Below are 10,037 nucleotides of genomic sequence, written 5' to 3'. Positions count from 1 at the left end.
GACAGTGTAAGCATCATGTTCTCATAGAGTAGGTTGAATTGTAATGGACAGTGAATTATGTTAAATTTAAGTGCCATATTCCGGTTAAAGACGTATTGTCATGACCTCTATTTCTGGTCAAATACTTTCTCTGTTCAGAAATCAAGGTACTTGGTGTAACACTGTAGGAAGTAAGGTTATCAAGTAAGTAAGGTTATGTTTTTAGATACATTTGATTTAATTAATGAAAGTGTACCCATCAATTATATCTCTCTATGTTAATATATTTGTTTTATTTATTTATTTTTATTATTCAAATTTGGACTTTTTTACCAAAAGAAAGATATATATTATTGATTTGTTTTTGTTGTTAGGAATATTTTATATTCATCATTTTCAAAATGTAACGTTTATGTAGAATCAGTAAAGTTTTTAAAATATCAAAAAGCCCTAAAACTGATCTCTGTTAAACAAATTTAACCTGTTTGTGTTGCCCTTTAATTTTAACTTCATCCTTTGTTGTTACAGTTTATTGTTATTGCTGTTTTTCTATTTGTGCTTGCAATATGGAACAATTGTGAGATAACTCGAGAACATTATTGTAATTTTGAAATAAAAATCTATTAATTAATCAATTGAGAAATAAAAAAATTCACATAATATGCTCCTAAAAAGGTTTATTTTGCCTGAAATGTGTTTGTGTAATATTGCATATTGATATGCCACTATGATATATAATTATATAATGCAATGACTCGGTCCACACTATCTCCTGTTGAACTTCATAGTTTATTATCACTGTATCAGATTTGGGAATCAGCTGTTTTGCTGTAACAACATGCTACAAAGATGATGATGAACTACATATATACATGTTCTTCTTTGATAATGATTATGTACTGTATAGAACAAGGATTTATCAGTAACCATGTATCATATGACAAACATTTGTGTAAATCTAAGTACATCTTATTAATGCAAATTAATTCTATTTTTATAAAAATCTCTATCACTCACATTCAATCAGTCATGTACAAACACACACAGTATTACATTCATTGTAACATTAGATATTGCACCACTTCATCAGTTCATCACTGAATGTCTCAGCTTAATTCTAAAGTTTTGTCACTCCAGGCTAAAGACTTCCTCTTGGCGAGCTCCATCCAGGACGGCTGAGCTCCATCTGACCGCGGCTGCTGCTGAGAGACGTCTGTTGGTGATGACGATGAGATTGCTGGAGGCTCAGATGTGACAGTATGTGCTACTACAGAAGAACATACACAAACAACAATATTAACTTTAAAAAGCAAAAAAATATGCAAACACTTAAAAACGAAAATCAAAGCAGTGCTTTACCTTCTGTGTTGTTAGGTGCTATGGGTCTTGCTGCTCTCTTTGAGTCATCTTCTGGTGTACTGTTCCTGCCTTTGTCCTGCAAAGAGCAAATAATTGATCTTTTATTATTTCTTACATTATTTTGGATGCATCTTAATGATTATTATATTATATGAAACATTACAAAGGAATGATGCAATTTAATATAATTACAACATAAATGGAATTCTAAATAGATATATCTACTACAAAGACATACAACAGTTTAAGAAAAGTCCAGAAAAAAAATGGTCCAATGTATGTTTTTAATATTAAGGAATTTTCTGTATTGATTTTTCATTGTGTTGTGCTTGAGGGTTAAAGGAAATGTCTGTAAACTTCACCAGTACCCTTTTTACCAATTTTTTTCTTACAATGTAAATATATTGAACGTTTTATTTATATACAGTTGTGGCCAAAATTATTAGAACACTATTGTTTTCAACAGCTAAATATGGTTTTACGTCAGTTATTGTATCTTTTGCTGTAGTGTGTCAGATCAGATTTCAGTCTTTCTGGATTACATGAAGAAACAGAACAAACGGAGACAAACTAAATCCTGAAGAACTGTACCAACATCTCCAAGATGCTTCAAGAAACCTACCTGCAAAGCTACAGTACTGTTAAAAGTTTTAGGCACTTGTGTAAAAATGCTCTAAAAAGTCAAAAATAATGTCATAAACAGATTTTCTTTATCAATTAACTTAACTAAATTAAATCAACATTTGGTGTGAACAGCCTTTGCGTTTAAGGCAGCTTTTGCCCTCCGTGCACTTGTGCACAGTTTTTCAGGTAGCTTTGCAGGTAGGTCTCTTGAAGCCACAGTTCTTCTGGATTGAGTCTGTCTCAGTTTGTTCTGTTTCTTCATGTCATTCCAGACAGACTGGATGATGATGATCAGATCAGATCTCTTTGTGGAGCACAAAAATCTCACTGGATTATTACAAGTGATGGCAAAATGAATGTTTGGAAATTTCACACTACAGCAAAAGATAGAAATAACTGACTTAAAACCATTTTTAGCTGGTAAAATTACTAATGTTCTACAGTTTTTACCCACCACTGTAGTCATGAAGTTCAGAAGGCAGTATTTTATAATTGGTAGAGAATAAGCAATAAAAGAAGGTGCAACCTGCTGTTTAGCTAAATGTGTTGTGTACTCTCCAGCCATATGTTACCTGCCAATCTTTTGTTCCGCCAGGTGCTGGTTTTGCTGGAGGTCTCGGTGAGGTCTGTAGGCTGGCTGTTTTCAGTGGATGAAGCGAGGTGCTCAGTAGCTGTGTTTTAGGCTGTAAGGCTGGTTTGGGAGGCTGCAGAGGAGGAGCTGTTGGAGATGTAGGGTGGACTGGTGACTGATTTGTGGCTGATCTGCCCAAGAATGGCTTGCAGGCTCTGGTCTTCTCCCTGGCTAGACTCATCCAGCCCGGCTCAGACACAGCCTCTTTACTTGCTCCTGTTGTGTTCTGGATAGATGGTCTTCCGTCTGTAAAACAGTAACCAGTTTTATTATGGCATGCCCATCAACTATGAATAATCGTGCATTTCTCATAACTCTTTTGCATACCTCTTAGCAATAATGATTACTTTTGGACAACAAATTCTGTCTACAATTTCCTCTGTTTTCTTTGACTGACATGGCTGTGCTGTTATTTGAATGAGGTTTTTCCACTGCCGTCTATTGTTGTTGTATCAACAATTTCACAGAAAACACAGAAGTGGCACGCATATTAACAAACAGTGATTGGCTGCTGTACATATTAGTCAGACTCTTCCTGTGCAAGTCAGCCATTCTTGTTCAGTTATTTTACCATCATTGAGAAACTCTAGTTTTTATTAATGTATTTTAATATGTTTTTATTTTCAGTTTTCATTTAGATTGTTGTCAAGTGTTAATAATTTCATTGTGTATTTGTCTATGTTATCACTAGTTCCTCAAACTCAAATTTCAAATGAACCAATTCAACACATATAACAACAAGAAGAAATGATTTACACTCACTGTCTTGGGCAGCAAGCGGAAAGTCCAGGCTCTGTGAATCTAGTTTTTTGGGAACACTAGGTTTACTCTTGGAATTGCAGTCACAAATATTCCTGAAGGTTTCTGCTTTCCCAGCATGCTCTTCTGAGACTTCTGTCGCTGTATTAGACTCTAAACTGTACCGTTTGGTCTCATCCTTGATTTTGGAAACCTCTGAGCGATATTTCAGTGACAGAGAGGTTGTGCGGAGCTGCACGCCAAAAGCACTCTTCCTGTCTTCAGGTTCCTCCAGTTTCTCTGTTTCCACATGTTCTGCAGTGGTGTCTGCCTTCCTAAGATTGGTTCCTGTTGTTTGTTTGGACATAATAGCTGGTGGTACTTCACTACGAAAACTGCTTTTTCTCTCTTGCGTTTGATGGAGGAGATTCTGAAGCTCTGTTGGTTTTGTTTCTCTCATTTCATCTTTCTGCGACTCTGGATTGGGTTTGATGGGTTGGGTCTTGATTTCTGGAGAATGTTTCAAATGACCCTCATTCTGCTTCGTCTCAATGGTTGTTTTGGAGCGATACTTTGCAGATGCAATTAAAAACTGGACTGATCCAGTGTTAGGTGCAGTTTCTACTTCAGCTTCCCAAGGTTTTGTCGAGGCCTCCTCAGCTCCTTTTGGAGACGGAGGGCTCCTTATTTCTGCTTTGGGCTTTTTTAAGCGAGGCAGAGGTAAAGGATGTGGTCTAAATGTTGCTTCTTCTTGAGTGCTTTCCTTTTTATCTGTGTCAGACACATGATTCTCACTTGTCTGAATCTGGATATCGATTCTATCATGTGTCTGGATAGGTGAATGGGCTCTTAATGACTCTGCTTCTCTTGATGGTGGTGTAGATTCTGGAAGTCCTGAAGGTGACGGTGGACCTGAGGAGACCAAGCTAAAGGGCATAGGCTGCAAATAAAGAGGATTTGTGGTGACTTTCCCCTCAGTTTCAAGAGACTCTTCTGACTTTAGGACTTCAACGCCCAGAGATGGGAAATTGATTTCAGTTCTTTTAGGGTTCTCCTTCTGGTCTTGTGCTGACTTTTCCAGAGTTGTTTCTGTAGGTTCTGGAGAAGTGGGTTTCTCTGTTAGCTCCAAATTGGGAGATGAGCACAAGTAATGGTTCACTGTCTCAGTGGACGTCGTGGTTTCATCTTCTTCTTCAGACAGAACATTATCCAAATCACTGAAGCTTCCTGAACGATGCCTGGGAGAAAAAGATACCTGGGAAAGAGAGATCAAACTATGTTCAAATATGTTTAAAACAACAGTTTAAAATGAGTGGTAACACTTTATTTTAAGGACTAATTCTCACTATTAACTAGCATGCATATTACAAGCATATCGGCTGTTTATTAGTATCTACAAAGCACATATTAATGCCTTATTCTATTATTTAGATCTCTTAGTCCTACCCCATACCTGATCATAACAACTACCTTACTAGCTACTAATAAGCAGCAAATCAGGAGTTTATTGAGGCAAAACACTTTGTTGCTAGTTAGTTAATAGTGAGAATTGGACCATAAAATAAAATGTGACCAAATTAACAGTGACTTAAGTATTTGTAACTTTTTGCAGATGCTATAAGTATTTTTTTTAGTCTCCATTTGTACCCCTTGCACTTTCTACACCCAGCCTTTCAGGCTGTCTACCAGAAGCATTGCATTATTTAATACCCATGGATCAGTGTTATTCTGGTATTATATGTTATTATAATATTTTTAATTAACTTTAATATTACATTTTCACTTAATTTTGCTATGTGCTTTTGTCATTTTTATTAGTTGTTTTATTTCTATATAGCTTTAATTAATTTTTATTAGTATTAATTTTTTATTAGTAATCAATTACAATGAGAGTAAACTTGTTTTTTCATTTACACATTCAGTGTAAATGTTGTCATATGACTTTTATTTAAACTACTTTATGCTCTTCAAAATCTGATTATACATACAGCTTCATGTGAAGGTAATATGCATTTTTTAACCATCATCGTCTTACCGTTGGCACTCGTTTTCCCCTTGTACTGGCTCGTTGGTTCCTTGGTTTGACTGACATGCGGTGAAGGGCAGCTGAGTTATCCAACCTGGGCATGAAACCTGCAGGGCTACTGAAGTCAACTCCTGCAGTGGGCGTGGTCGAGGCTGAGGCGGGAGAGGTGATTGGCTGAGGGGACAGTTTGTAGACTGGAGATAGAGGCCTTGATGATGGCTGGAAAGGTTCACCCTGGATCAGACAATATTTGCTACTGTCACATATAATGTGTTGACTTGGCAAAGATTGTTTTGAATGTTCTGGTATGTGATGATTATTATTAAAATTCTAGAGTATTACCTGCTCCTCTTCTTCACTTCCCGTTCCTGCTAAACTCAGAGAGCTCAGATGTTTCTGAGATTCGGGATACTGTAAGTAAAAATGGCGTACGGATTCCATTAATTTCAGATAATGTCACAGGTAAAGTACTAGAAAGTGTATGTACTACATGTTTTACCTAAACTCATATCTCTGATATTCATTTACCTTGTAAACTGCTCCATGCATGACTCGCTCATGAAAGGACATCTCAGGTGGGCTGCAAGGTAAACCATCGTCCTCTGAAGTGGTTCCTGAGTCCTCTATGCGTTTACCAGGAATCAGCATTGGAGGAGGACCTAGATGTAAGTTCTGCTGCTGTAGTTTCAACTGCAGAAACAAAATATAAACCGCATGCTAGTTAACAAACCCTTCAAATGAAAGTTTAACCAAGCACACTGATGGAGCATAATAAGAGTAGCTCAAATAATCTGAAGGCTTTCGAACAAATAAGATTTGCAAGCTTTTGGTCTCTTCACAAAGAACATTTCCTTACTTGTAAAGCCTTAATTTTGCCATGAACGTTTTCTTGTGAAAGAACCCGGGTCGGTTCTGTGGACGGGGTCTGGTCTGTAATGAAGATGCTGTCGTGGGAAAGCGCCCTGGAGCTCAGACCCTGTGGGAACCTGCGGATTCAATAGGTTTGTTTTATTAGATGCCCTCATGGCTTATTACTTAAACTGATGCGAACTTACGAAAACTCGTCTTCAGAGTCGTAGCCTTCTCTTCTGCCCTCTGGAGCAGTTATGTCACTAGCAGACTGGCTTTGCTTAATCAGCCCTTCGCTTTCCTTTTTCTTCAGTTTCCCAAAGAGACGTGTCTTCAGCTGCTTAAAACGTGATTTCTTCCTTCCTGTTGAAGACACCAGAAATCAGCATGATTGGTTTGAATAGAAGGTCTGTTTGTGAAGTACAGTCAGATTTGGTTCTGTCTGATGTTATTTACCGCATTTCTGTTACTTGTGAGTTGTATTATTAATTATTCATTTAGTATATGGCTGCTGTGTTACATTTAACCACAATAGTTAACAGAGTTTCAGACAGTTGCTTAATGTCATGTTTTAAAAAACAAAAACTTAATCATAGTGAAATCACATCTCTCTTGGCCTCTTGCATTAGTATTTCTTGTGAATAAACCCTTAAACTGAAACCATGTGAATGTATTCTAATAGAATGTTCACAAACCTGTGAGTTCCTCTCCATTTTTGTCCATTTCTCCAGAGCTGGATTCCATGTTTTTATCTGCTGATCTACAGTAGATAAGAAAATAACATATTTTCATCAAAATAGACACTTAGAAATAGAAATAAATAAATGTATAAATCTCAGTGTGCAGACTGAACTAATGGCATTAAAAACCAGACTTTATCCAGAAACGTGCTCCTTAGGGTGTCTGCTGAATGTCTTTGGTTTAAAGCAGTAAAGATCACATGATCACAGTTAACCGATACACTCTGTTTGCACTTTAGTACATCATTTCCTGTGTTCAAAGGTGATAAACCTTGTTCTAAGCATTTGTTAGATTCTCTCTTATAAGGAGAGAGCTGATTTGCTCCTTTTTTCAGTTTAAAGGTCCTTTATAAGGAGACAAGTGCTGAATTCAGAAAAGAATCCTACAATATTACTCTTAAAATTAGTATGCTAGTTGTTATATATATGCTAGTTATAAATATACTGCCATTCAAATGTTTGGGATCAGTAAGAATTCTAAAGTTTTTTTAAAGAAGTCTCTTATGCTCATCAAGGCTGCATTTATTTGATCAAACATATAGAAAAATATCATATTGATAGAATATTGTTTATTATTGCAATTTAAAACAACGTTTTTCTATTTTAATATTTAATATACTTTAAAATATCATTTATTCCTGTGATGCAAAGCTGAATTTTTAGCAACATTACTCCAGTCTTCAGTGTCACATGATCCTTCAGAAATCATTCAAATATGCTGAATTATTATTAAAAAAAAATAAAATGTTATAAAGTACAGCATTTATTCAAAACAGAAATCTTTTGTAATAATATACACTACTGTTCAAAAAATTTGGTGTCAGCACTTTTTCCTTTCTTTTTTGAAAGAAATTAACAACATTTGCTATAAATTACTATAGTATTTTTTCATTCTTTAAAAAAAAACATTAAAAAACACTAAAAACAAATGTTTGAATGGCAGCGTATAGCCTAGTTGTAAATGTATACTACTAGTATTGTGTGCTACTACGTCACATTACCCAAACTATGCTTAAAAGATTGATGACGTAGATGAAAGGATAGAGTCATGTGCTGATCTCTTTTCTTTTATATTGGCAAACATGAAGACACACAGCATTTGCTTTCATCCTGTTGGGCTTGTCTTACTTGCAAACCACAGATTGTGCAAATGTCTCCTGTCTTATTATTGGCTTTGTGTTGTGATATAATCAGTGGCCTCTTGTGATACAAATACAGTAACTTCTAAGAGCAGAGAACAGGTAGTTCACTCGGGCACCAGTTGCTTAGTGATGCACGGGTGACGCGATTTTTAGTGAATATCAGATTGTGTCTACCTGCAACCTGGGAAACCGAGCCCTGGTCCGAGCTCTAAGACTTCATTAACCACACACACATGCCCTCAGTTCTCAGATTTATTCTTCAGAGTGTTTGTAGAACAGCAAACTTGACATTTACTGTGAGTTTAGTTCATTACACTCCCAGTATCTCATATACAGATTAGACCAAAAAGCTAAACCATGCAAGCTAAGTACTGTGGCTCTGTGTGTTTGCTAGCATTGCTATGCAAAAGTTAAGTCATTTTTAGCTAACAATTGCTAACAATGCTAATAAAAACAAACATCAGTTTGTTGTCTTTTTCATGGCTGTAACTTTATCATGTCATGTCCTCCAATGTGCGTATGTTCAAGTTCAAGTTCATACAAATCGTTGCAAAGCAGCTCTATGGGAAATTAAGTTTCCACAATATATTTATATATTGCAGAACCTTAATATATTTAACTTATGGCAAAATTTGGTAATTCTGTATATGTCTAATACCATATAATGAGGTGGTCCTATAAAAAAACTTAAGCAATCAATTCCAACAATGTTTTAGGTACATGGCCGTGCATGACATGAGCATTAGCATATGCACACACACCTGCTATTATTGTCCTCGCTCCTTAACCAAACAATCTAATGACAGAAATACCAATAATCCCTGTTGTTCTTGCTGTCTAATCTCATAGTCATAAAGCCATGTGGCTCTGAGCGTGCAGAGGAAGACAAAAGTGCTGTACCTTCATGTTACGCACTAGTGGTCAGGATTAGAATCAACACAATGCTATACAATAGACCCTTGTTCAACCAAAAGATCAATATTATGTAATAGTAGAGGAAGGCTAGGGCATCAAGGGCCAGGTTTCTAAGTCATCTTCCTGCAGGTCATATTTATAAATATATTAAGAGCAAACAATATGAATGTATTGGCTGCTGAGTAATGTTCAATCTTACTGTTTTTACTCTTTATATAAAATAGTGCAGTTGTGTATATACTGGGGTCTGAAGTCTTAAAATACAATTGCATTTCTCTCATTTCTACCATTTTAAAATGATTGGAATTATTTTATTTCTGTACAGTTTATTAAAAATGAGATTATATAATTATAATCATATAATACAATATATTATAATTATATTATAATGTAATAATTTAAGTAAAAATATCATTTGAAAAATGCATTTGTTTAAAGACCATTTGCAGAATATGTTCATATGTCATAATGTTTCATTTCAAATTTCTCAGAATTCTAAAACCTTTTTTGAATCCCAGATTGCCCACTTTCACACTTAATGATTAAGGAAATACATTCGGTAACACTTTATTTTAAGGTCTCTTAACTAGTTGCTTATTAGCATGCATATTACTAGAATATTGGCCATTTGTTAGTAGTAATCAAGCCTTATTCTATATGACCTTATTCTACATCCGTAATCCTACCAATACCTAAACTTAACAACTACCTTATTAACTATTAATAAGCAGCAATAGTGAATAAGTGTTCCCTATTCTAAAGTGTTACCATACATACCTGATTTGGTTGTAAAATGAAAATGAACAAAAACATTAAATAGAAACTTCTAAACTTACCAGAAGCTTTACGTTGATGCAGAATGATCTTCCTCGTCTGAGAGCTTCCTTTGTTTTCTTCTTTGGCTTTTTTTTTGTGGTGGTCTCCAGTCCTTGATAGTTTTAGATCACTGCCATCTGCAAATGACGTTTAAGAGGAGATTATAGCATGGCAGAAATAGTTAGGGAAAGAGAAAGAGAGCGAGAGTAGGAACAAAG

At 35.6% G+C, this 10,037-nt stretch overlaps 1 protein-coding gene across 1 annotated transcript; it reads right to left on the bottom strand.

Moving 5' to 3' along the window:
- Positions 1-1,085: 1,085 nt before the first annotated feature.
- On the bottom strand, positions 1,086-6,960 carry LOC306872303 (uncharacterized protein; the record flags this gene model as incomplete). Its single annotated transcript, XM_079420809.1, has 10 exons — positions 6,902-6,960; positions 6,413-6,569; positions 6,214-6,343; positions 5,886-6,047; positions 5,700-5,768; positions 5,367-5,591; positions 3,356-4,586; positions 2,535-2,839; positions 1,339-1,414; positions 1,086-1,246 (listed from the first exon to the last, which is right to left on the bottom strand). Exons 1-10 carry the CDS (start codon positions 6,948-6,950, stop codon positions 1,086-1,088), a joined length of 2,565 nt encoding a protein of 854 aa, XP_079276935.1. The 5' UTR covers positions 6,951-6,960.
- Positions 6,961-10,037: the final 3,077 nt, after the last annotated feature.

Source organism: Barbus barbus (assembly GCF_936440315.1).
Source record: "Barbus barbus genome assembly, chromosome: 7".
Classification (NCBI taxonomy): domain Eukaryota; kingdom Metazoa; phylum Chordata; class Actinopteri; order Cypriniformes; family Cyprinidae; genus Barbus; species Barbus barbus.
Note: the sequence above shows the minus strand (reverse complement) of the source record. Positions and strands in the feature narration are given on the sequence as shown.